Source organism: Parus major, chromosome 2, assembly GCF_001522545.3.
Source record: "Parus major isolate Abel chromosome 2, Parus_major1.1, whole genome shotgun sequence".
In the NCBI taxonomy this organism is placed as follows: Eukaryota; Metazoa; Chordata; class Aves; order Passeriformes; family Paridae; genus Parus; species Parus major.
Window position 1 is genome coordinate 104,573,841 of NC_031769.1, and position 27,891 is coordinate 104,601,731.

Consider the following 27,891-nt stretch of genomic DNA (forward strand, 5'->3'; position numbering starts at 1 on the left):
TGCTGTGCAAGTATTCTTGCCCCACAGCCATGAACAAGAAGCAGCGCAGCTGCCATTGCAGCCCATGTGCTATTGTAGCAGGGCAACTGCTGTAGTTCCTCACAGTTATGGAAGCATGGCCGATATGTGTCGTGTTCTCTGACCTGTTTCACCTTGAAGTAGGCTGTGTAGTAATTCAAAGTCAGCTTGCACAGACCTAGGGCTCCACCAAAGTCACAAGATGGATATTCCACGTGCAAGCTCCCATGTGCTGCCTCTTGTGTGGTAATAAAGATATGCTGAATCCTATGCACACAGCAAATATACTTTGCACTGGAAATAAATCTGAATTAGTGTATAATTTTGGGGGGTTTTAATTTATCACTGTAAAGATTTGGTGTTACTCCATCATAATAAGTCTGCACAGTTAGCATTGTAAAAAAAAGGCATTTTCTTCTCTGTTTCTCTTAGCACTTATTCTGGGCAGACCTCTAGCCCAGTTCATCTGCATATAAAATGAAACAAAATTTATAACAATAAGATCTTGCTACACTTCACAAGGATGTATCATTCCCCCACCCCTCGGTAAATTATTTTGCTGGAGGCTACATCATTCTCTCTGAGTAGTATGTTGGGAGTTGACAGAGGCGTGAATAATTCGCGGCGTAGAAGCCTCCCCAGCCGAGCTGAGCTGCAGCATGTTGGGCCAGCCTTTGATGCAGACTGGTTGGGCAGGTTCCTGGGTGCCCTGGGAACCGGTCTGACGGGCCTGTTATGCCAACAAATTCTGGTATGATTCCATGCTCTCCAGAATGCAGAAACCTGCCCAGCCAGTTAAATGAAAGGCATATTAGGTTATCCATTGCACATTGTATATATCTTAGGTGCAGCAGATCTCCTCTCGGCATTCTCTAGTGTGGTCCACAGTGGCTTCCTCATCTCACTTACACTTGAGGTTTATAGCTGGAGGGGAAGTCAATAGTAAATATTTATCACCCCGACCAAGAACAGAACTTTTCACAATTCAAACAGAAGGGTGAGTTTTGAAAATCTTTCTTTAAAATTAATTTAAGATAACCTTAAGCAAAAAATTTCTCTGATGCTTGAAGTAGTACAGTGGCTATCTCCTTAATGTGTCTGAGTACTGCCAGTCTCTATGGCAATTGTTGACAGGATTTTGGTAACTGTAGCTGTTTGAGCCTTCTGTGTGCAGCTCAACATCATCTGCTCTGTCTGCAGAGTATTTACTGCAGAGACAGTTCAATGAACCTAGCACGGGAGTGAGAGATAGAAACTCCACAGCCAATGACTTGGTATTTTGAGCAGTTCACTTAGGTATTGCTTATTGGTCTTCTCTTTTATGCAGTGTTTTCATAATCCCTGTCAGATAACAGCAGTGTTGTGAAAAGCCATAATGTCATTACAGTATGATGTGTGGTTACTAATTCTTACCAGACTTTTTTAATTGTTCAATTTTATAGAATGAGCTACTTAAGCTTAGATTTACTTATTTCATGGTAAGATAGGAAACTTATTTGTCATTCTTACTGCTTTCTTTCTACATACTTTTTAGAAATTTACCTATTTAAAATGAGTAATGGTGGTAGTAATGGCAATAAAAAGCAGTGCTAGTCATAAAGAGCAGGCTGACCTGAAAGTTGTACCTGTATCTGCAGCTGAATCCATTCACAGGTTCTGTGTCAAATAAGAAAAATTAAACAGTGTAAAAACAAAAGCTGTGGAATCTGGTAACTGATTAACTACTGGAGAACAGAACTACTTGCTGAGCTGAATAGAAAGGAATGAAGACAGGTTTTGTCATGCCTGTTAGGACAAAATAACTCTTTAACATAAGTAAATGTGAATCTTTTCAATATCTGTGTATCTACATTTTTAAAAACCCTCACATAGCTACTTCTGTCTCCCGGCCATTCTTGATTTTGTCTAACTTTAAGCAAAACAATTACCATTTTCTTTTGTGCTGTGAAAAAAACCCGTATCAGAATCAGTGGATACAAACCACTAGATACAAAATATCTATACTGGATTATGTAAGACTTTATGGTATTCACACAACAGGAAGCTTCAATTATGTTTACTGCCAGCTATTTCTAGGTAAAATTAATATTATTCTTTTGTAGAGTGCCAAGAAAAAGGCCTCCTGAGTCTCTTTTAAAAAATCAATGAATTGAAATCACCTTCTCATTAGCAGCACTGTATGTATGTGTAAAATTTTTCTTCCAAGTGTGGATAAACAGAAAAGAACATAGGAAAATTTTGTAGTCTCCCAGAAGCTGATATATTCATCAAGAAAAAATGTTTAATTTTCTTATATTCTCAGTTGATTCTGCTATCAAATATGTAAGGAAAACTTGCAAAGGGATAAACCATTCTCCAAAGAAAAATTACAGCTGGCTGAACTGTATGGTTTTCACAAGAACTCTGTGTAGAGCCTATAAAATGCTACAAGAGAGCTTTGATTTCTAAAGCTATAGGATTTTAACACAGAACATGTTGAATATATTTAAAATTCAAAGGAAATAAATCACTTTTTCAAAATGCTGCTTGCCATCCTCTCTTGGGTTTATGTGTTCTGTTTTATTTGGGTTTTCCTCAGCTGCCTTTTTTTTTTAGGGGCTGGAAGTGCAGGGACTATTATTTGGGGATTCCTTTTTCCTAAATGGTAAGTAAACTATTACTTCTTATCTGCTGTTTCTTTTCTGTCCCTGAATTGATGTTGTTCACTACAGTAAAAGATAGGTGGCATGATTTTTTGCGCAGATCTGTTAACTTTTACTTCAGCCTTCCAAGGCTGAAATAAATATGCATAACTACCCAAACTGGTCATGTTACCCTGAGAAACATCAATATCAGCAAAACATTTCCATATGCAACTAACACAAACAGGTGCTGCTGCGTAGAGCTTGAAGACCAGGAACACTGTAGTGGGGTCCTTCAACAGCATCCCTCATATTGCTTTTTTAAATGTTTTTCCCCCCTCCATCAAGACTTTCTAAGAGACCTGAGAGTTTGAGTTGAATAAGCCCTGGCAGTTTCTGACTATAGATGAGGAGCAGTGAAAGCACTTCAAAGAAGAGGGTTCCTTAAAATGAACAGTGTTACGGGCATCAGGAAATTTGATCTTGGCTCACTTTCAAATGTGGCTACGCAAGCAGCTTGAGAAGAATCAAATTCAGCTAGTGGGGTGATAGAGTGGCTCCTCCCTATTTTTACAGAGAAAGCAACCACCTGTGACAGACAGCGTGGTGTCTGTTATCTGTGTGCCCTCCCAGATGTAAGAAATCATGCTACTCAGAGCACTTCCAGTTCTTACACTTCCAGTTCAAATCCCATTTAGGTAGCAGCTGAACTGTGCCACTTAATCTTATTTGTTGCATCTGAAGTTTGGCTCCTTTGATGTCTTCATTGGCAATTGCAACATAAAGTACATTAAATGAACGTGACTGGAGAATTAAACAATATATTTATATTTCAGTTGCAGATCTGCAGGTAGAGGAGTTTGTGAACACACTGGCCATGTATACATACGTGTGATCTATTAAATATGATGCAAATACATAAGGACCTCACTATTTTATTTTATACATAGACACACACACACACACAAATATACACACACATATATATATGCAAAGAATTAAGCACTTACCTTTGTGCATAAAGCAAATAAAATATTTAAATTTTACTTCCCATTGTCATTCAAATTTAATCTTTACATCCAAACTTAAAGTAATAGAAACAAAAAAAAGTAAGCTTTCTGCTAATATATTTTAGCCTTACTCTGTATGCATATGCAGTGAAATAAAGTTAAAGGCTGTTTTTAATTTTATTTGCTCTGCAACATTGCAACAACTCTTACAATAGAATTTCAGTAATAACTGAAATACAATAATAAGTAATCGTAAATAAAATAAGTAATACAATAAAACTTCCGTTATTAGCTGATTTGCTGGTAAATAGTCCAGTCATCAAAAAGAAAGGCATTGCCACTAAACTGTAACTGAAAATCGACAGCTCCACATACTGTTATAGGATTAAACATTTCAGACTGTCCAGGTCTAAAATGGGATATGATAAAATAAGACTCCCTTTTTGCAGAATTGTTCATGGGTAAGTGTTGTGTCACCTAGTTCAATGTGCCACAGCAAGGGTTATTTTGAAATCTGGACACAAGCCATGACACCACAGGAAGTTTCATATCTGTTCAAGCACAGTAACGGTGAAGCATTTTTCCCACAGTTTTATTGTCTAGGTGTGTGTGTTTACTCTTACGAGGTGAATGAGATGCAGTTCCAGTTAGACTAGTCATCTTAAGACACCCCGTGTGTGAATGTGGAGTATCAGAGTCTCCAGTAGTTTTCTAGCATGTTCAATGACCCAGGAATCTATTCAGTGGCCAACTATGTGATTACGGAGTACATAAAATCAAATAAATCTGGAAGGGAGATAAAAGTAAAGTTCAACCGTTAGTGTTAATCCGTTTTCACTCACTGTGGAGTAGATAAGGATAACACTGTAGAAGTCAGTGGATTTATATTGCTGTAAAGATCAACACAAGAGAATATGAAAACAAACAGTTCAGAGTTTATTGGGAAATAAAAGGGATGACATAATTATTTGCCAGAATGCTTCCTATAAATAGTAAGAAAGGTACAGTTTATGGTAAAGTATCTGATCAATCAGCAAGAGGGTTATTTTATTGCTACTTATCAGATCTGTGCGTAGATTTAAGACATCTGCTTCTCCTAACATGAGGAAATGATTGCTCGCCTACATCACAAACTTTAAGATTACAAAAGTTTCAAAAGTAGAATGAGAAGCTGCCAACAAGCATTATTTAATAAGACTGGAGAGTCAATCACAACCTATCACGACATGACAGCTTCTTCCAAAACACTAGCTAATTTTAGTTCCCCCATATGTCTACTGATCTGATAACGGATCAAACTTACTATTTGATCTTACAATAAGTAATATGCTGCTGAGTTCCTGAACAACATTTTCATTTTATTTAAGTTGAAAAATAAGTAGTTAAACAATGATGAGGAATGAGCAGAAAAGTTAAGTACAAGATTTTTCTAAATACTTCAGAATTCATGGTACGTACTTGATGGGAAACCAAGAAAATTTTCAATCTTTTCAAACAGATTTGAAGCTTGACTAATGTGTCATCTCCTGTCTGACAGTATTTCAAAATACCTCAAAAAGGTTGATATAGTATTTCAGATCCAGTTTTATTTGTGCTGTACTTTCTTATTTATGATGTTTCCTTGAGACCTGAATGATCTGAGTAATGTAAAAAGAATTAGATGGAACAGCTACTAACAATTATGAAATACTTGAACACTCAACTTTTGAAATATTGCTGTTAACAATCTAGAAAGTATATGTTTGCAGCACTGTCCCTTCCAAACTGATCACTATTATATCTTCTAGTCACGCCACCGAGCTGCCTCTGCAAGAGTTCCTGTATGTATCAAAACAGTCCAGTGGAATCATGTGAAGGCAGAACAGTAACAGTGAAAAACTGTGTTTTGTTTCTATTTCATCACTAAGAGCTACCTAAAATCAAGGGGTTTATCTAATTGCAGACAGCAGGGCTGGTCCCAATGAATGAAGGAACATAGATCTGCAATTTGGGCAAAAAAAAATAATATTGAGAAGTGACAAAAAAGTTCAGCAGCCTTATACTGTACTAATTATATGTGCCTACTGGTTTCCATATTCACATAAAACACAAAAATATGTCTAGACTGCTTTGTGGTATGGTAAAATAACAAGCCATGGAAACTGTTAAAACCAAGAAGGTGGGGGGAAGCCTCCCCATGTACTTTTGTGTGTAAGCCCCAGAAGCCAGATTACAAATCCTGGGGCACAGAAAGATTTAACAGCATAGCCTTAAAGGCAAGGCCACTTCTGGCACAGTTGTACACCCCGATGATCCTGCCTACATCTAAAGCAGCAAGAACTTCTTCCAGGAAGGCAGGGGCAGCATTTGTTTCAATGTAAGCTCTCGCACACACCCTTGCTTTTCCAGAGTGTTCTGTGCCTGCTGTCACACCGAACTGTGGCACCAGCCAGGCCCTGGCTTATCCCCCTGGCTTTCCTTTGGCAGCTCTCTGTCAAAACCCCGAGTACTGGGCCAGAGGAGAGGGCTGAGACAACACCTGGTGACCTCGATGAACAAACACAAGGCAGCAGTATGCCCAGGCGGCCAAGGCCAATGGCATCCTTATCTGTGTCAGAAATAGTGAGGCCAGCAGGATCCTGTACTCGGCACTGGTGAGGCTGTGAGGTTTGGGCCCCTCAATTCAGGAAGGACATTGAGGTGCTGGAGCATGTACAGAGAAGGGCAGCAAAGCTGGTAAAGGATCTGGAACATGTGTTCCATGAAGCGCTCCTCAGGGAACTAGCAGTGTTTAGCCTAGAGGAGGCTCAGGAGTGACTTTATTGCTCTTGACAACCATCAGAAAGGACGCTGTACTCAGCTGGGGATCAGCCTCTTCTCCCAGCCAACAAGCGACAGGGCAAAAAGAAGCGGCCTCAGGTTGCTACAAAGGAGGTTTAGGTTGGACATCAGGAAGAGTGTCTTCACAGAAGGGGTGATTAGACATTGGAATGGATTGTCCAGGGAAGTGGCTGAGTCACCCTCCCTGGAAGCGTTTAAGGAAAGACAGGACGTTGCACTTAGTGCTGTGGTCTAGTTGACATGGTGGTGCTTGGTCGAAGGCAGGACTCTCTCAGCGGTCTTTTCTAACCCAGCTAATCCTGATCCTGTGACCGTGTCACCCCCTCCACCTGAACCCCCGGCAGCCGCCCAGGCGGGTGGGGAGGGTGGGGTGTCAGACCCTCATGTTTCCGCACCCTCGCGAGAGCAGCACGGAAACCTCGCGAGAGCTGCCCGCGCCCCGCCCCCCCGGGCAAGGGAAGGCGCTCACTGCAGCTTTTCCATTTTTCCCGCCGCTGGCGCGCGGAGCCGCCGGGAGCCAACCAGGTAACGGCGCGCGCTCTCCTCATCCTCCGCCGGGGAGCGACCGCGAGCGCGCCGCCCCCGCTCCGCCCCGGGGACGGGCCCGCCACGGCCCCTCTGGCCCCGGGTCCCCGCCGGGCGCTCCTCAGGCACTGCCCCGCCTGCCCGAAGGAGCCCCGTTCTTTCCGTTTGGGACGCTCGGGAGAAGCGGCGTGTGGGACATGCCATACCGCTCCTCTGGCGTCCCGGCTGTGGGGCGTGACCCAAGCCTGGCGGGAAGCTCCCAGGTGTTGGTCATGGCAGGATTTCCCAGAGCATCCCGGCGTGTCTTTCGAGTGAGTTTTCTGTGCGGTGTTCGTGCAAGAGGGAAAGGAGAGCAAAGTTCACCGCCGGGAAGTACAGGAGAGCTGAGTTTGTAGGAGCAGCCGGTGGGTTTTGATGGGGATCAAGGCACCCCGAATCCCCTGGTGTGCTCCCCAGAGTCCCGAAGGGGCGGCGTGTCCCCGGCGGAAAGGTATCAACACCGATAAGTGGCCTCGGCGCGTTTATCGGTGCTGATGGATTCCTGGAGGCAATCATTGATGGAGCCGTGGGAAGCTTTCCGGTGCCGGAGGGAGTTGGTTTGTGGAAGAAGAGGGAAATGGACACTTTCTGGTGGTTCTATGAAAGCGGCAGTCGGCGGGATAGCAGCAAAGCAGGACATCCGGGAGAGGGGCTGGCACGGTGCTTCCACCCCCACCCCCAAGCAGCTTCCAGCTCTGTCCCTGCCTGCAAGTGTCCGTACATTCAGCTCCGGCGGTTTTTTTCCCCTAAGGACTGGAAAGCACTTTCTTAGGGCTGGAGACTAAGCCATCACTTTAACACCTGTGCAGCTGCCCAGACCTGTCAAAGGCTCGACTTGTATACTTCTTACGGGTCCTGTATTTTAAGGGCGGTTGAACACATGTAGGAAGCTACGTATCTTTTTTGGACCCTGAAGCAGATGAAGTTTGGGAAAATGCCTTGCTCCTTTTTCCTATTTGTAGTCGGTTGGTGTACTAATAATTTGCAGAAACTCTGAGCGGGTTTTGTGCATTTTTTTTTCCTTCTTGCGGTTATCTTGGGGGAAAAAAAACCAAAACAAACACTACAGACGCGTTTACTGTCTAGAGTCAGATGACTTTTCCATGGAAATGAGTCATCTGACATACTTAAATCTGAAACAGTAAGTGAAAGCAAGCGTGTGGTTTTCACTGTCCTAGTCCTTGATAGAGAAAAAGCTTGATCCTGAAACATCTGTTGAAGGTGCAAAGCAAGAATTTAAAAGCCATACCTAATGTCATTAGACAGCTGGTTCCACAGTGTTCTAAGATGGCTTAATGTGGCTGCACACAAAGTGGGGCATTTCAGCTGCAGTGATGCAAGCAAATTACTGCTCAGCTTCTGTTGAAGACTTGTAGGCATTGCTAATTTCAAATGGTAATTTTATTTTCTATTAAGGTTTTCTCTGAAGACAGCATTTGCTAACATATAGCCATATCCTGAAATAGGCACCGAATTTGCTGTGGACAGAGCAGGTTAAAACAAACGTGGAGCTGCTGGTTGTATTATTGTAGCGTTCAAGTATCGTTATGCTATAGAAAACATACAGTTCAAGTGTTTCTGTTGAGAATAATTTTTTTTTCCATTATTTTTATTCCATTGTAAAGATAGCCAGACTGAAAAAAAGGTGATTTAAAACAGTGCACAGAGAGATGAGACAGGAGAGTGGAACCAAAGCCTCCAGGCCCTACACTTGATTACTGACCACTGGACTGGACATTTTATTGTGGTGAATCTGAGGGAGCAGTTAAACCAGTAGCTGCATTCAGATACTCTGAGTTGTTTGAAGGCTCTCAAGACAGGAAATGCAGCTTCTTGACTAATCATAAATCTTGTATCATCTGAACTGTAACTTATACCTCAAAAGTTTGAGAGCAAATTGTTTCTTCCATTTAGCAGTATAGGCATGGTGGTTTGCTTGCTGAAGTTGCTAATTTAGGGATAGTACAAAATACCTAGCTTTTTTTTTTTTTCTTACTGCATTTCATATTACAAAGTCATAGAGATAGCTATGTTCACCTGGTAATGACAGTCCCTTTTCAAGGGTGTTTGTTTATAATTGACTGCATAAAAATGGGGAAAACTTAGAATGTCCAGTTTCACACAGAGGGAATGGAAGGACAGAGATTACAGTAGTATTTCAATATTGGACACCCAGTGCCAGTAGAATTGGATCTTATCTTGGCTCAGAGCCAGATCTGAGTACCATGCTTCCCCCATAGTTTGCCTGAGGGCATAATCTCTGTAAGAAATCCTTCAAAACAAGTGAGAATTATGTGTAAAATTATCCTAAATTTTGCAGGCAGTCAAGCTTCTAAGACAGGGCTATCTGACTTTGATAGGTCCTCTCAAATATTAATGTTTTGGAGATCTACAGATTTTTGCAGATACCCTCCAATTTATTTTTTTTTCATCAGGGAATTAGAATAATTTTAATATAGAATTATGAAGATTTCAAAGGGATGTGAGCTTTTCCTTGCAAAAGGGTGTAATTTGAATCCAAGTTTATATAAAGAATGTATGTAGACAAATCCATCTCTGATAAAACTTTTGACAAATGCTTTTGCTGGCAGCCAGATTTTGCCATGATGGCTTGTTTTGGAAAACAGGAATTCTGTATAACTGTATCTTTAGATTAGAAAAAATACAGACTCCTAGGTATTTTAATCAAATTTTGAGTTGATAGCTTTATAAGGGGAGGAAAATTCTGTTAATTTGTAATTACCTACAGCAAAATACATAGCATTGTCCAAACTTTGTGTGACTGTCAGTATTAAAGTATATAAATATATATCCTCAACAAGCATAGACAGCAAACTTTTCATTTAATTCATGGCTACAAGTTATGTTCTGATAAATTCAAATGTCAGTGTTATCATTCTGTTGTTACAGATCTACACTTCTCTTCGGAAACAGTTTCATAGCTATGTAATTTAAAATATAAAGTTTGAGAGTGAGCCAGTTCTTCAAGTCAAAGAGGCTGGGAGCAGAAATAAGCAAGATGAATGCATCTGGAGGAAGCTGTGGAAGCCCTAGTTCTGCAGAACCTGCAGGAGATATCTTCAAAGAAGTGTGGTGCAAACTGAAAGAATGCCATGATAAAGAAGTTCAAGGTAAATCATTGAAGGTTGCGTTTGTCAGGTGAAAGTTGGTGTTTGTCAGTTACAGGAAAACTTTGAACCAAAATACTCTGCATGGAACTAAATAGATTTTTAATGTTTTAAGTTATGCAGAAAGTTGGACCTAATGATTACAAATGATCCTTAGAGTTTGACCACCTCAGCCTTGTTTAACAGAATTAAACTATCAACACATATAAATTATTTGCTAGGTCAGTGAAGAAAAAGCAGCACAATGGTACATGGAATCTCTGCTTGCGTGCAAAATATTTGTGTTACTTTATCTTTAATGGATTATGATTCAAATTTCCAAACCATGTTATTCAATGGAGTATTTCCTTTTGCTTTTGGCTTTAGTTGGTTCAGATACATTAAAATTACTTGCATTGTTTATTTCCCCTAACTTGTGCAAAATCACAGTGCAGATTAATGTTACTGAAGTGAAAATTGTTTCTTCAGATTTTAGCGTTCTAATTTTTCTCAGCAAAATTTATAATGTTTTTATAATACGATAATTCTTACATTATGTGACTTGTAGTAACAATTTTACTACAGATTGGCTGTTAGTGTCTGTTCATTCTTCAGTAATTCAGAAAAGATGAATTATTGCACCATATGTATTGTTACTGTAATATTGTTTTACAAGGAGTATTCATGAGGGTTTTTTGTTAAAAACACAAAATAAGTTAACATTTTGTTCTGCTAATCTAAAGTCACATGATCCATTCTTTTGGATGGAATTAAAACAGTATTAGATTGTATCTTCTAACAAGTATATCCTTATGTATGAAATAGTATTTTTTTTTTATTAGGCTAGAGTAAAAGTGGGTGAGTTTTTGTGATTTAAGAGCTTTAGTCATGCAAGTGGATCTTTACCCAGACCATTTGAGTGGCCTTGCTTGTTTCCACCAGCCTCAAGACCTGCTTCAAGTCTCCATTTTGGCCCAGTTATACCATCACTTCTTGCTTTCAAAAACTCTTAGGGATTGTTTTATAATTAATAGATGTTACATGCCTGCTACTTAAAGTCTTGATGCAATAATTTGCAGCTGTCAACTGCAATAATCAGCAACAAACTTTGTTGTTGATTATTAAAAAAAAGCAGACTAAACAAGCAACCAAAAAGCATATACCAGTATGGCAAATGGACAGAAAATGATAGCAGGCAGTAGGATTTCTTTACATTAACATATGAACTACAATTTTATATTGTGTTCCAAAACAAAAAAAAATTAACTTTTTTAATAATTATTTTTTTAATTGTCGATGGTTCTTTTGGAGTGGGTGTGATGTCAACCACAGATATATGCGGAAGTACTGACAGAATGGGATCTGACAATCTATGGCATGTCTGAACAACAAAAACTTAACAAACGAAGAGCTCTAGTGTAGAAACTTATGTTAAGTGACCCTTTCTCTAGTTTCTTGGGGTGTGCAGCACGTGATTTTCAAGTTTGGGTTTTCTTTCTGCAAGCAAGGTACTCTTTAGCATGCATGCAGGGTGTGGCCAGGTAATTTTGCCACCAGGCAGTCTTTTTCATGCCTAGCCCTTTGTCAGTATGTCCCACACTGTGTTAGGTAAAATTAGGTCTTCCATGATAACATCAAAGGCATGCCTGAAGGATAGTTAATTTTTTCAGAAGGTGGGGATCCTCTTAGAGAAAATGGTACTGGAAGATATTTTAGAAACATCAAACACAGACTTGCCTAGACTTTGCTTGTTTCTGAAGTCTATAAATAAGAATTAAAATTGACTCATGAGTTTCCAATCTGAATGTCAGCAAAAATTATTTTAAAGGTGGTAGAAGGTGGATTAAGGGAAAATTAGTAGTTGTTGAAAAAGCTTTTTGCATGTACAAGGTACTAAACACTAAAATGGTGAAATTATTTTTATTTAAAATTCATGAGAAGTAGAATTTATGACACATGAACTTGACATGGTCAGACATGTTACACAAGTTATATCTATAGAATGTAGACTGAAGAATACTATAAACTCATGCAGTTTGAAAGGAATTCTGTTGAATTTGGATATTACTATATAAAGGGTGTGTTTACTATACGTAAAGGATGTGCTTTTCCAGCGTTATGTAAAGAAATCCAGTTTCTTGTTCTTTTAAACTGATCATTTCCAAAAAAATTCAAATTTTGGCCTTCTTCAGCCAAAACAGCTATTATTTAACTTAAATTCATTATGAGACAATGGGTAGGACACCTACATACAGTTTCCAAAGATGTTTGGTATGATCAGTGTCAGTTGACTTTTCATGGAGTTCAGAAGTACTCAACAACTCAGAATAGTGGTCATTAAAACTATTTGCTCTTATTTCCGATCTGTAGAATGTGTAGGATACTTACATAGTGCCCAAAAGATTCAAAGGAATTTAATATCAAAAGAATTTAATAATGCTTTTGATAAACTGATTTATTTCTATTTTTTTTTGGTAATTATTACTTCTTGCTTGAAATAATTATATAGATGCTTGCTGCATGTGGATCTTATCAAGATGGGTTCGAGGATTAATTTGAATCTAAAACTCTGTACTAAAAATATCAGCATAGAAATGTGAGCAGTGTTTTATGTACAAGAAATAGCTTTGTTTTTTTAATTATTGCTTACCTCTGAAAAGCAGAAGATATCAATAGAGTAAAAAAACTGTGGTTACAGAAGGAGAGAAACTTATGAGGAAAACAATCTCATTGATAGATTGCTGTAGGGAAGGAAATGGCTGGAAGTTCCTCAAAACTAAATAATTACAGAAAACAGAGCTGGAAGGGATTTTAGGAGGCCATCTAGTCCATCTCTGTACCCTTGAGGTAGGATTATGTCTGCGTCATTGCTGACAGTAGCTTGTCCAACTTGTTTCAAGAAGTCTTCAGTGATAAAGATTCTGCAGTCTTCCAAGGCAATGTCAGTTTTAAGGAAGTGCATTCAATGCATTTGAAGATTCATCAGAAGAGAAATTATCATAGCCATTAATTGAAATATTACAGCTGTGTAGTCTAATCAAATAGCAAGTTTCATTAAAAAAGTATTTAATTAGTCTGCCTAATGATAGTTTAAAGAAGGTCTCTGTTGCTTTAACAGGTGTAGAGGGGTGTCGTTTACTGAGGCACTTAGAAGCATTAGGCAGCGTAGATCTATACAGCTTACAGCTTGTCTATTCCATAAAAATATTATGCAAAAGATAGAATTGGATTGGGAAGGGACACAGTCTAGTTCCACAGAATTTTATGTGCTCCCTATGTTGAAACTTGAAAAAGCAAAGCTCTTTAAATGAGCATGCTTAAAAACTCTCAATACTCTGGAAAAGCAAAAGGAAGAGACTACAGCAGATGTAGTAATTCAAGGCTCTTGGATAGATGTAACAGGCTGGTTTCCTGCCTTCTCATTGCAGTCATTTGAACTAAGAAAAAATACAACCTTTAAGTAACTAGTTTAGTTCTTCCTGAATTCAGGTGAGAAGGGAGATAGTGTTACCTGTAGCACAGTACTGGGCCTTTTGAGCCCTGCCTCTTCAATTGGTCGCTCAGGTTGCCAAAGTTACAATCCTAAATACTTGCTGAACAGACTACCTGTTCATACAGGAGATGCATTGTTGTGCAGCTTCATTCCTTCCGATGGGCGTGGAGCAGCTTTAAAGCAAGCTTTATAGGGGTTCTAATTGCAGATGCCTAATTGACTTGATGAATAGCAACTACTTAAAAAAATAAACCCTCTTTCTGTGCTGATCTGCATGATAGAACATAATGTCTCACAGGTGCTGAACACTTGGAGATAAAAGAAATCTTGCTATATTTCCTAAGAATTTTTTTAAGTAGTCTGTCTGCATTTTTAACTCATTGTCTCACTGGCATCTTGTAGCAAGTATGGGTTCACTGAGTCTGTGGCTGCCTTGACATTTTAAGTGGCCTGAAGAGGGAACCTTCTCAAGCAATTAATTTTTCCCTTTGAGCTGTTCCTAGTTGAGTGTGGTAGGGGAATAAAAATAGTCTGTTACCTGTCTTAACCTACATTTTCTATAATAAGATCTAGTATCAGCTATGTATTTAGGCTTAAATTCAAAGTAGTCTGAAGTTTTCTTACAAGTATTCTGGTTTTCTAAGTTTATCCTGAAATTCTACATGCATAATGCTTTTGCAAGAGAGCTTACAGGAAGCCTGATGTTCGACCTAAGTTGGTAGTAACCTTTCATCATTAGAAGAGAATAACCATGCTAGGAAATATTATGTTATTTTCTGATATGATATGAAAATTTCTCTTGAATTTCTGTGTAAGAAACTGTTCTGTCATGGGAGTCTGATTATTTCTGTTTATTTGGAACAGGAATGACCTGCTTGTGTGTGGGTAATATCACATAAATTTCCATAGCACTGTGTCCTGCTTGTTCAGCTGTTTTGTACATAAATATCTTCTTGTCTCTGTGCACATACAAATGCACCCAAGACCTTGCAAGCAGTTTGGCTGGACAGTGTTCTGTCCCCTGGGCTGTCCACTCCTACTGAAAACAACAATTGTATTTGCAAACCTTTTCGCTTCTTCTCAGGATATATAGTTAGGAGTGTGGAACTCTTGGTGGGAGGCGGGCCACAGATGAAATACCATTCCTCAATTCACCTTCAGATATTCCAAGGAAGCTTTGACTGAGAGAATCTGGTAGCACATCTCCAAAGAAGGATGTCATCCTGTGCTTTAAAGCCTTGAATCATATATTTTTAATGTTTCCTTTATGCATATACACTGTAAAGCATTTCTCAGTTCAGTGATTGGATGCTTCATTTCCAGTGTAGTAGTATGACTTTATGTGCACACAGAGCCTATTTTATGCTACTTATGTGGGCATAGTCAATGAAAATATATTGACAGTACTGGCTATTCATGTGTGGTTATTTCACAAAGGTGTTTGTTTACTTGTGTTAAATCTATGTGTTTGTTTAAGAAGTCCTTGTTTCCTGGAGATCACAATGACTATATTTGTTTCTAAGATCCTGTAGAACACACTCAAAAAGCCCAGAAGCAACCTTTTTCTCTCCAGATTAGTGACATTTTTTGTCTCTTTTTAGATGAGAGTGGAAAATGGGGAGCTAATTTATTGGTCTTACTCATTTTTTTAAGTCAGAATTCTATAACATGTAATTTCTTCTTTCTACTTTTCAGGCTTACAGCTGAAAATATCTAAGTTGAAAAAGGAAAGATGCTTGTAAGTACTCATCTTAATGATCTAATTTATTAATGAGCTGCAATTATTGTAAGATGAATTAAGGTTTCATGGATTCTACCTTTAGATGTATAAAAAACACTGCTTCACTAATTCAGCTGAAGTAATCTGAAGATGCATGGAGCTCTTTACAGGGTGTGTTTTTTCTTGAGTATAATCTATAAAGTAAGTTATTGCTCAATTTTAATATGAAATAATGAAATTGTCTCTTGTTTTTGATATTAGCCTGGTGTATCATAAGTTGCTTCCATGTTCTGGAATCCTAAATTTCTAAATGAGAAATATCAGTGCTGTGGCTGAACAAATACCAGATAGGTTAATCATTGTTTGTTGGAATCTTTCTACAACTGCCACATTGTAGATACAGTACTGTTACATAGGAGGTCTTGTTCTCCTTGCTGCATCTGAATACCTGGGGTTTAGTATTTCAAACTTGGTAATCAGCTGACAATGAGCACCTTATTTTGTATCCCATTCCAGCATTGGAGCTAATGACTTATAAAGCCTAGGTCAGACTGGCCATTATGCAGTGCCTTCATAGCCAAAAGTGTCAGTCATGTTTATCAGGTATACTGGAATTTTAAGGAAAAAAACCCCAACCAACAGCCTAGTTCCTTCTGTCATTTTACTGTCTTTATGGGGCACTTTACAGGGTTTAGGTGAAAGGCATGTAGTATTAGTGTACATTTATGTCTTACTTATTTATTGAAAATGACTTAATGCCATAGAATGACTTAGAATTAACTAGGAACAATTTTTAAATTGGCTATATTAAGTCTCCCGTGAGTGGCATAAACAGCAAAAAATGAGGGGATTTTTTTGTGGTTTTAGCTTTTTGTTGGAGGGATTATTTAATGTCCTAAGCATCAGGAAAATACAGCCTGCTTTTGTCAGACTTCAAATTTTGCCATGGTCTGTCTGTACTTGGTTAGTGAAATGAGGTAAAAAAAGTTTAACATTTTGTCCTTCCCAAGTAAAAGTAGAAGCCTTAAATGGTCCCTGATGGTGTTTGCATATAACAGTTTTATAGGCTGAATATGCAGTTGGAATGGTGTATATGGGTCTGTGTATAGGAAAAATGAAGCATCTGTACTTAAATTTAAGGATTAATAAAATATGCTTGTGATTGTACACTGTAGAAGCTTCCAGCTGTGCCATTCACGTTATGACCCATGAGTTCTAGTTTCTTGTACTATTGTAATGCCAGCAGTATGAAATGTGGTTGGCTAAACTTTAGTTAAAGGGATAGTGCCAATTTAAAAGTATGTTTGTGTAAAAGAACTGTATCAACAAGTTAGTAAATATGTTTTCATTTCCTGGTGTGTGTGTGTGCACTTAACAGCTTTTCATGAGCCAATTTCATGACTTCCACAAGTAATCCATCTCAGGCACACTGAAAACAAACAACTGCTTTCATGGATATATACAAAGGATTCCATGGTAAAAAAAGAACTGGGAATTTCTCAGAAGTTAGTCATTGTCATGTTACACAGATTCAGGCACTTAGCTTTTACTGAACATTAATTTCCGTGTAGAAAATAATTATGTGCTTGTCGCTCATACCTTGTTTGCATTTTGAAGAGATGTGATCTGATGATAAAACTGAAAGGGAGCTAAAATTGGGAAGTTAATGCTACTACTTTTCCTTAGCTCTTTTAAGGAGAAAATATTCTTTGTTAGTTAATTAATTAGTTCTGCTTTTTAGAGAAGGTATTTTCCAAAAGATTATCTGCTTCTGAGGGTTTTGGAAAGAGACATCTCTTGTCTTTATTCATATTATGGGAATATGTGCTCTATAGAGAATTTCTTCTTGAGGAAGTAAACCTCTAATGGATCTAAAGACTTTTCAGAGGTTTCCAACCCTAATGTGGTTTGCCACACAGAATTTACTCACTGATAAGACCAAAATGACCTGATTGTGAAAGCTCCCATTAGATTCCAAACAGCTCCACAACACAGTAAAGTGTAAGAGAAGGGTTTGAGTTTGTTCTCTGAAATTGTTGCTTGAACATTGTTAGCTTTAATGTCTTTATTGTCATCAGTTCTGGTTTTTACCTGAACAAAAATCAGATGTAACAGAAGATCACCTGTATTATGAATTAGAAACTAGCTGCATCTTTTGTCTGACATTTGTAAATTATTATTAATCAGAAACACTAGCTTCGTTTATCTTCAACTTAATATTTGTGCTGATGATAATCATGTTTCCCAAGGATATGAAACAAACATGCCAGAGAAAATTCTCTAGTGAAAAAGTAATTGCTGCAATTTAAAGCTAGAACTAATTTTTCCTCTTTTTCTTTTCAGGGATGCAGAAAGGCTTGAAGAGTTCTATACCAAGAACCAACAGCTCAGAGAACAGCAAAAAGCACTTCATGACACTATCAAGGTTTTAGAAGACAGGTGAAGTAGTGTCTTCTGTCTTTTGAGTTTGCTTTATTTTGCTCTTAAAGAGTAGCTCTGGATGCTTTGAGTTTATTGTGTTTTGGTGTGGGATTAATGATTTTTCTTTTTAGTGAGCCAGTCCTTTTCTAATGCAATCCAAATAGAGTAAGGTGTAGAATTTGAATTTTTCCAACTGAAGAGCAATCATAAAATATATTACATATATGTATTTATTTATCTCATCTATATAACTAAATATAAAATAAATAATAAATAGAAATAAATAAAAATTCTGTTATGTTGTTATTTTCAAAGTGTTTATCTTGTTTAGTTCAGTTAAGATCAATAGAAGTTAGAATGGAGCAACATGGGAGACAGACATTTTAAAGTTCGTTCTTTTGTATCCTTCTTTGTATAGTTAAATTTTATATTGATCAAGATATAATACAAGTACAAAACCCAAAGACTTTAATATGTTGTGAAACTAGAAATAACTCACTAGGAAATGTTTCAGATTTGAGGGGGTCTTTTTTACCAATTGCTTGTTCTACCTAAATTTGATCACAGATTCTGTCTGTTGCCTTTGTTTGGACTTGGGTGTTCTCCTCACCTTTGGATCCATTCTGCCTTTTATTTGTTCCTGTTTAATCTGGTACAGCAAAACAAAACTAACAGACATGAAATTACAGTGCAATTTTTTTATCTTTAAAAACTATACCTGTTTTGGAAAGTGTATGTTATATTTGCTGTCAATAGGCTCTCAGAAGCTTTTTGGGAACAGATCATCATTACATAGTAAATGGTTTTCCACTATTCCAGTGTTACCTCAAATTTTAAAGCTATGATACTCTACTTTCAACTCCATTTCTCTGTGAAAGGCATTAGGGATAAGCTTGTAGCCAAGCAGGTAATAAACTTTCATACCATGTAAGTAGAGAGGCATTCATGGTGTGGATGGACTTTTCTAATCCCTTTCCAGATGAATTACATTGTGAGTAATTTTGAAAAGAAAAGTATTTCAACTGATTTAATACAAGGAGATTGTACTACGGTGTTTGTTACATATTCAGATAAGATAGTATGAGGAGGTGTTTCAATATTTTACTTTTGCCATAATTCCACAATATTAAAACACCAATAAACCAGTATGGCTTTTACCTCCAATATTCAGCTGTGAAATTGGAAACTTACATAGTTTGCTTAGCTGGGGTTTTTTAATACTTGATGTAGTATCAGCAGCAATGCAGAACTTTTGACTAACTTATTTAGCAGGCAAAAGAAACTGTGGTTTTCGAAGTGGTTTTCACTTTGGTAATACTGTTAGCTTTTTGCTGTGTATCAGAAATAAATAAATTCCATTTATCATCTATAAAATGAACACACATTTCATTGCATGAATGAGTATGTCAGGTAAGATAGAGTGATTGTAATCATTCCTTTTCTGATCATGGATATGTTTTAAAGAGCCAGTCTAAGCCATTAGAGACCGTGGAGTCAATGCTCCTCATGAACTTTTGGATCCATTTCAAATTATTGGTGCTTAGGTAAAGATAAAGGATTTCACATTTGCTTGGCAGTTGTTACAGAGTGGAATTACTCTTTGTCCTTTTTATTTTACAATTTTGCTTAATGACAGTACATATCCTACTTAGATGAAGTAGTAATTCTATTTACAAATTGCTTATTTGTATTTTCTTGAATGAACTTTACTTAAAATGAATGGTGATTTATATCTGACAGTACTCTTAGTAGGATGTCTCACAAAGGTTTTCAATGGCAAGGTGTAGCATGCTCCACTTTATTTAATAAAGTAATAAATAAATAAAGTAAACAACAATGCATGTTGTTTTAGAAGTATCCGGTATCTACAATCGTTTATGCAAATGTTAGAGCACATAGTATTAGAACCTTCAGAAATCTCAAAACATTGCTATGTGAACATATAAAACCATGGTACTTAGTGGTGTTCTGCACAGCTGTCAGAAGTTTTCTGGTTTTCATTGTTCAAAAGCTCTGTTAAACATTGGTATCTGCTTCATGCATGGCAATATTTTTTTTAACAGAGGGACCTTTTTCTCTTCATTTTATTGTAGATTAAGAGCGGGGTTATGTGATCGTTGTGCTGTAACCGAAGAACATATGAGAAAGAAGCAGCAAGAGTTTGAAAATATCCGGCAGCAGAATCTCAAACTTATTACTGAGCTTAGTGAGTTTTATCCCAAACTGCTGAAGACAAAACATGCTATTTTTTAAACTAGTTCTCCAGTAGTTCCTGTGAATTGATATATTTTTTATGTGGTGTATTTAGTAAGCCCAAAAAGTTCAGTTGGGGGATACTTAACTGTACAGGCTGAAAATATGTAGCATACCAGTGACTAGTCATTTGACCCACCTTCTTAGATTGAAGTGCTGATACTGAAAGTGAACTGACGTGGAAAATCCTACACTGTAAAGTAGCTACTTTAGATAAAATGTGACTGCTTCTGTTTATTCCTACAGCTAGAATGATTGCCAGCTTTCCTAAGAAAACCCTGACTTCAAAAGGAACTGGTGGTTGCAAAGTATCAAGTTCAGACAGAAGTGGGTCCAGCTTGTATCCTGTAGTTGGTCTTGGACTGTAACTGCAGTAAACCCATAACTGTCACATAACCAACTGAGGCCACAAAAAATAGCTTTATACCAGACAGCTTGTAGCCAGCTCATTTTGAAATCAAGAAATAGAGCATGTGAGAAATTAAACTGTTTGTAAGGTGATATACAAGCAGGACACAAATATGTTCATAAAAAGAGTTTGGAAAGATGGATTGTGTAAAGCATAGAATAATACAGGACAGAATTTTAAAATGTTAATGATATCTTTACCATTAATTATTTTGTATCATTGAGTTGTCTTGCTTGGCCAAGAACAAGCAGACATTAAGTGAGATGTAAAATACAGGAAATGCCAGACAAAACATAGCTTTTTGGTGTGTAATTAAATTATGGAAATATTAGGTTCTGTGCTAATACAAAACACATCAGTGTTTCAAGGACTTCTAATATTGGGCACTTAGATAAAAATACTCTGATTTCTGAGTTTAATGATGAACAGCAAACAGGGTACAGCCAATCTCTAAATATAGCTCTGAGCCTTAAAAATCAAGGTTTCACCTTTAAGCTGCAAGTCTTGAATTGTGACACAACAGTAGGATCCCATGGGTTTGGGTTGAGATCTATATAACAAAGAAAAAGATCAGCTGAGGAATCTAGAGGCAAAATAGACAACAACAAAATGAAAACAAGAACATAAAAATTAAAGTGAAGAGTTGGGAGCTATCAGTACATTAGCTTGAGACAGCATGGAAGAAAGACTTAATGGTTGCTTTAGTGGGTGAAACCAAATTAAAATTATTTTATATTTTATAGGATACCTTTAGTCTAAGGAAGAAATTTTGTCTATGGAGACAAGTGAGAAATTAATTCATCTTTACAGTGCAGTCTCACTTGTGTGTACATGGACAAAAGTAATGAATGATTGTGTAGAACTAAAGTTGTGATACAGTACTTGTGCCACCTCTGCTTTTTCTAACATGTAATTTTACTACTTTTTTAATGACTAGCATGAAACTTAATTTTTCTAAACCATAGAGAAGTTATATATTACTACATTTTACAATTGGTTCTGTTTCCTTAAAGGACCTGATAAGATTATCATGTTAACATCTGTGCATTGATTTTTTTTAAATACTTTTTTCTATAAATTTCAGTGAATGAAAAAAACAATTTACAGGATGAGAATAAGAAGTTAACTGAACAGTTCCAGCAGTTACAGAAGGAGCTAGGGTAAGTTTTGGGTTGTTTTGGATATTCCCCCATTCCACAGTAGAAATGTCTGGGGATATAAACATTTAAGTCTTTAAATCTTGTTTTCTCTTTCTGAGAGATAGACTGTGAAAAGATAGCCTACAGCCGCTATAACAGCATAAGCCCATTTTCCTTCTATTGTGCAAATTTTTATTTTCTTTTTACTGTGTGCATCTTGTTTTAAACTGGGAGTAAAACTGGGAGAAACAAATTTATCATAGATATTTGCATGACTTCTGATCACAGTGTATAGCAAAGCCTTACATGTCATACTTTTATTCCATGGTTGCCTCTTTACCATTTGTTTGGCATCCTGAGCTAAGACTTCAGAAAAGCAGTTATTTAGATAGTCAAAAAAGTCCCAGAATCTTGAAATACATTTTTAAAATAAGCTTATTATAATTTTGCAATTTTAAAAGAATAATACTATAGTAATTTTTTGAAACAAGACAAAAATAATGAGCTTCAAATTGACTGTGAAATTTTAATCTGATATAGTAGGAATGGGCCATCTAATGTAATAGATGAACGTGGTGTACTGTGCAAGGCAGAGGTAGTGTTCTTTACTTCTTGTGATCTGACATCATCTGAAACTTACCTCACTTTTGCCTATCTGTGACTAAGTTGTGTACATGCCTGGGAGAAATGGGACAGGATGTGTGGACTTGATACAGGTTTTTAATGCACGTGATTTATTTTTTGTCTCTGTCAGAATTCAGCTTCAGTAGGGAGTAAAACTACTGGAGTTCAGTTCAGAATGACTGTAGTCCTGTTCCTTTGTATTTCTTGAGTTTTTCTCCCATCTTTGCACCTTCATTATCCTTTCTTTTTTCTGTATGCATTTAATCTTTGGGTAACATACTTCATGACCCCAGCATCCACTACAAATCTCTGGTGAATGTAGGAAAGCTGACAATAACAAATGTAACAATAAGTTATTTGCTCTGCATGTTGGATGATCATTCAAATAAGTGCAGAGTTGAGTGGATAAACAGTAATTTATAAGGATGGTACTGCTGTTTTAATACAGTCATTGCTTTTGATTGCTTTGGTTAAGCTATAGTCATGGTACTTTACTTAGAATTGGCAACCTAGGTCAATATAATATCACATCAGATGTGCAAAGTAGCAGATTGTTTCTAGTACATTATGTGAAATCAGGTTTTTGCAGTCTTCCATATTTTGTAACCAAGTTATAATATTAGGAATAAAAATCAGAGAATTCTCCATAGAAGTGAAATCATTGAAACTGTAGAAGAATTGTATTGTCTTATCCTTTATGACATTGAGATTTGATTATGCATGGATGGAAACAGCAAGGAAATTTCTACAAAAACCTCTTCTGGAGTCTCAGACAAATCCATGATTCAGAAATTATTTATTACATAGTTATGATGTACAGTACATATGGCAGCTGCTGCATTTGATGTTTTATTTTTGTGGTGGTATGTAGAAAGTACTGCTTGGTTCGTATAAAAGTAAGGTGCAGAAAAATATATTTTTAGTAGGTTCATTTGTCAAACAAGGCCACATATGCCAGCAAATTTAAAGATAACTCAAACAACTAATTTAAATTTGCAAAGTAAATTGATGAATATATTGCTCTGTTATTTCTTTTGATTTGTGTCTTAAGCTATTGCTAGTAGATAATAGTTTTCCAGTGCTTTCTTTGTTAATCTGCTAGAAAAGAGGAATTGCAAAATCACACAATAGGATTCATCAAGATTTGAGAACATCAGTGCATCAGTATTTGTCATTAAGTGTTCAAAGTTAGTAAAAAGCCTAACTGCAAAAATGCTTTTTGTCTCAAGCCAGACAGCTTTTTAAAGTTTTCCATTACCTTATTTTATACAAGATATTGTGGCTCAGCCTCAACGCAAGCAAAAATTTATCTGTATTTCCTCTTCTTCCCTTAGATGAAAACCTTATATCCTCCTCTTTATAGTTAGGAAATGATCTTTTGGCCCTTGTTTTCTCTTGGGACTTGTAAGAGAAAGTGCAACTGCAGGAAGATGACCAAGCAGGCAGAGCATTTCTGTGTGCTGTTCTTTTACTGCCTCTTCCACATCTCACTGCCACCACCATAGAGCAGATAGCCCCTTGTGAAGTACTAAGCAAACTATTTAAATTCAAAGATCCAAATTCAGTCCTTTTTTGTTGTTATTTCCTCACTGTGTCTAGATAAGAGTTTTTGGATAGAAAAGACATAGTTATTTGTTACGCTAATTTTTATATACTGACTCTCCAATAGGCTGCTAGAGCTGACAGTGTGAGAGAAGGTTAACTTCATAACTCACGTTGTATTTTCCATTGCCTGTTTTGCATGTTTTTTTATGTTATTCCCTGCAGACCTTTCTGAGTTTTGGAGAGGGATTGCTTTGAATACAGTGTTGTTCATTACTATTTAAAATTGTCCAAAAGCTTTTGTTTTGTATTTAAGACAGTATTTCCAGATCACTGAATGTATTCAGAATTGGAAAGGACCCAACAAGGATCATCAAGTTCAACTCTTAAGTGAATGGCCCATCCAGGGATTGAACCCAGAATCTTGGTGTTATCCAGCACCATGCTCTAACCAATCTCAGGATCATAAACTGTGAAGATACACAGGGATTTCCATACAGGAGGAGAAACACTGATCCATCAATTTCAGCATTGTTTTGTTAAAGGAGCATCTGCTTCAGAGAACAAGCTATAACCTCTACAGTACCTAGCTTCTTCTGGGGAAAATGGGCTTCCATAGTGCAGCTGTATGTTGACTTCAAATGTGAAGAGCTAGGGTTGTATGTTGTTATTTGGCTGGATGGAGCAATGATTAATCTTTTCTTAGATGTATTAGGGTTGAGTATTAGTTTTTAACAGTGTAATTTTATTGAGGTTGCTGTATTTCTAGAATTACTGTGTTCTTGGACTGTGTGATTGTCCTGCTTGCTGAAGTGAAACCTCTCCATCTTGCTGACCTGGGGTTTTATTTGACCACCTGATTTGGTCTCCAGGGTGCAAAAGCAGCAAGCAGTGGAGGAAGAAGAAGGAGTCATTCCAGATTCTCCAGTTCTAACATCTTCATTTTCTGTGGTGAATTGTATGAGAAGAAAAAAAGAGAATAGGCATGTCCGATATACAGAACATACACCCCCAGATCTGGAACTTAGGGAAAGCAACAGTGGTAAGAGTTTTTTGGGGGATTTTGTTTGTTTTTTTTTTCTCTAATTAATTAAGGGCTAAAGAGAAAGATGGTGTATAAACTTGATTGCAAAGGGCAAAATTAAAAAAAAAAAGAAATTTTTTTTTTTTTTTTTTTCATTTTTTTCCCTTTGCCTTTTCTCTGTTTGTGTGATAATGCCTGAGTCCGGGGAAGAAAGTCTACAGCAGTAATTGTTACATTAGTGATATGCTCAGAACTTATCTCAACCTTTTACTTTTATTCATCCACATGCACATGCAAATGTAGCAGTTTTCCAGCCTATATTTCTTCTCTTCGAACCAATTGGCTGAAAAAGCATCTGTTCAGGTTTGACTTGTGCACGCAGCAATGTCACCACCTAGTGGAAATAGATGTTTTGCAACATTCTGAAATTATTCTGCAACTGAAGTAATGTTACTGAAGCTGATAGGTATCTACATGATCTCTCTTTGTCTGTATTCTACGCTGTTTGCGTTTGTTTTGTGTCATAAATTCAGAAGTATTGTGTGCATTTAATTTCCAGACTTTGTTTTGGAAAATCATAGAAACTCTAATATATTTTGTCTACAAAAAGTGCTTTGGTGAAGTAAGGCACTTTGTGTTTGTATTTTATTGATGCACAGTAAATACCATAATCCAGGTCAGTTTATCTTGTGGTATTACAAAAAAAGATATTTTAAGTATGAATACATCTAAATATTAGTTTTGACTAAAAGCCTCTTCCTAATAAGAATAGGATAACGGCGGGATGAGAAGGGTGGGCTGGTTATTCATGCCCTTTATTTTTCATTTGAAATTTTTAGTGCTGTGAGTAATTTCTCCTTTCTAAGCATATCGATCTCTTTCCATATAATGTAGAAAAAAATGGAGCTACTAAATGAATCCAAAGTTTAATAGGTAAGAAATGGTGTAAATGCCTGTCACAGTTAATGGCTGTGAAAAGCTATTGGTCATCAAGGTAGAAAGAACTACATGGCATATGTTTGTCATAATTCAGATCTCAGGTTTTTCAGCTTTTTATTACCTAAGCTGATGCAGAACATTGTGGCCTTGGATGGTTTAATCTTCAGTAGTTTCATTAACAGGTCATAAAACTTGAATAACTATTTATGTGGTCAGACTAGATGGTGGTGTCATTTTGTGCTAGTACTGTTTTAGGGCTGGCTGTCTGAGATCATATTTGTGAGAAAAAGGGTTAATATAAAATTTTTATAATTTTATTTTTATTCTGACATATGACTGTCACAAGTTATCAGATGTGCTTAGATTTCCAGATCTACTGATATATTAAATCTTACATTCAAGTGCTTTTAAGATCAGGGTCATTGCCTGTATCTACACAAAATTACCACAACACAATACCTAATTTCACTATGTGAAAATGTTTCCACATTCCTTAGAGACTGGAAAAATTCCACTCTTTTCCACACAAGTGAACACTCATCATGGAGGAGAGATACTAGTGGCAGAAACCTGTGATCCACAGCTGTCCCCTGTGCCAAGTAAGTGTATTAATAGATTTAGTTCTAATTCCATTTAAAATAAGGCAAAAATATTGTAAAACTGAAGTTTCATCTCTAACCTTTTTTTAACACAGAAACCTGATGAAGCGCAAACCTTTTAAAATTCTTTAATGACTGTGAGAATCAGCATGGAATTTTTCATGCAAGTCAGGGCTGTGGTGGTTGCTGTTCTTGTACTTTCTAATCTTATTATCTTGCCCCAGTTTAATGAACTGAGTGATGTTAAACCCCTCAAATAAGGGAAACTCATCTATTTGTTTTCGTAATAAAAACACATGAAAAATAATAGTGACTGTCAGTTAGGAAATATGCAATACAAGCATTGTATTATAAATACACGTTATCTCTGTTCCATGTGCTTTTATCAGGCTATTTGTGCCCTGGGCCAGGAGTGTGAAAAGCAACTTTTACATTCATTTTTAATTTTGAGGGGGCTGTATTCAAACTGGACACATATTTCTCTGTGCTGATACAGCATTTTGCACTGATCAGAAATTCTTTGGCCACTTACCATTCCAGATAAGATTTTTTTTCTGGGAGAGATCAAACTATTTCCATGACTGCCAGTTTTAATTTGTGATCTTTTTAGTTCTGAGTTTGTACCATCTCTGTGAATCTAGCAAGGTACTATAATGCATATGTAACTTAATGTGATCTTCTTTCTACTCACAAAGATAAACCAAAGGTGGGAGGATACCCTGTTCCAAAGCCATCTTTTAACTTGGCTGCAGTCGTTGCAGAAACAATTGGACTGGGTGTTGAAGACGAATCTGTAAGTATTCCTAAATGTCTTACACAACCAGTTTTTTGGGCCAGTTGTTTTCAAAAACAGTATTTTTCTCTTTTGCATTAAAATTCTGCAAAAGTATTCTGAGTTCCAGTAAGCTCACTTTGGTTTCCTTATTCTTAGTGTTTACTGACTTGGTTTTTAGCAAGAAGAGATATAACTGCACTGACCTGTCTGGGGGAAGTGAGGAGGAGGGTAGAGACATGGTTCCTTTTTTCAAGTTTTATTAGTACAGTGATTTAAATCCTTGGGTCTGATAAATTCCCTTTGTGCACTAATCAAATCTAGGACATTGAAAAATATTTCTTGGCATTGAGACTGGTTGGTGACTCAGGTGAGATTATTTGATGATTTTGATTTGTAACTACCATGAAAATTACAGTATGCAAAATATTTTTGTGTCCGTGCACATGAATGAATTTTTTCAATTTCCATTTTCAACTTAAAGCTGGTGATCCAAATTTCATCTCTTAGCTTTTATTATTTTTCAGAGTTTTGGATGTTTTGATTTGAATGGGTCTTCAGAGTATTTATGCACCAACCAAGCATATTTCTAATTTTAAATCAATTATCTTCTCACACTTCTTTTCTTTGTTTTTCTTTACCACTTGCAAGGAGTCCCAGAGTGTACTGAATCTTCCCCTCACTAATACAGTTACGAGCCAGCCCTCAGAGAGCATGCAGTCTGAAGACTCAAGAAAACATCCAGCTTCTGAATCAAGAAACGATGACAACAATTTAGGGTGTGTTTCCACTCAGTTATAATAGTATTGTTTTTAG

The 27,891-nt window shown here is 37.0% G+C and overlaps 1 protein-coding gene across 3 annotated transcripts in view; it reads left to right on the forward strand.

The window, feature by feature from the left end:
• Window positions 1-900: 900 nt before the first annotated feature.
• The window catches only part of RBBP8 (RB binding protein 8, endonuclease), a 40,327-nt gene continuing 13,336 nt past the window's right edge, over window positions 901-27,891 (forward strand). Inside the window, exons 1-11 of one of the 3 annotated variants that reach the window (XM_015619495.3) lie at window positions 901-1,015; window positions 2,614-2,662; window positions 9,944-10,164; window positions 15,329-15,371; window positions 17,697-17,792; window positions 19,868-19,980; window positions 21,521-21,596; window positions 24,614-24,783; window positions 26,202-26,303; window positions 26,999-27,096; window positions 27,727-27,854. In XM_015619495.3, coding sequence (XP_015474981.1) covers window positions 10,053-10,164; window positions 15,329-15,371; window positions 17,697-17,792; window positions 19,868-19,980; window positions 21,521-21,596; window positions 24,614-24,783; window positions 26,202-26,303; window positions 26,999-27,096; window positions 27,727-27,854 — 938 coding nt within the window. In that variant the 5' untranslated portion in view covers window positions 901-1,015; window positions 2,614-2,662; window positions 9,944-10,052. Of the gene's footprint in view, window positions 1,016-2,613; window positions 2,663-6,907; window positions 6,995-7,069; window positions 7,306-9,943; window positions 10,165-15,328; window positions 15,372-17,696; window positions 17,793-19,867; window positions 19,981-21,520; window positions 21,597-24,613; window positions 24,784-26,201; window positions 26,304-26,998; window positions 27,097-27,726; window positions 27,855-27,891 lie in introns of those variants that run through there. The other 2 variants (XM_015619496.2, XM_015619494.3) reach the window with 2 other exon arrangements.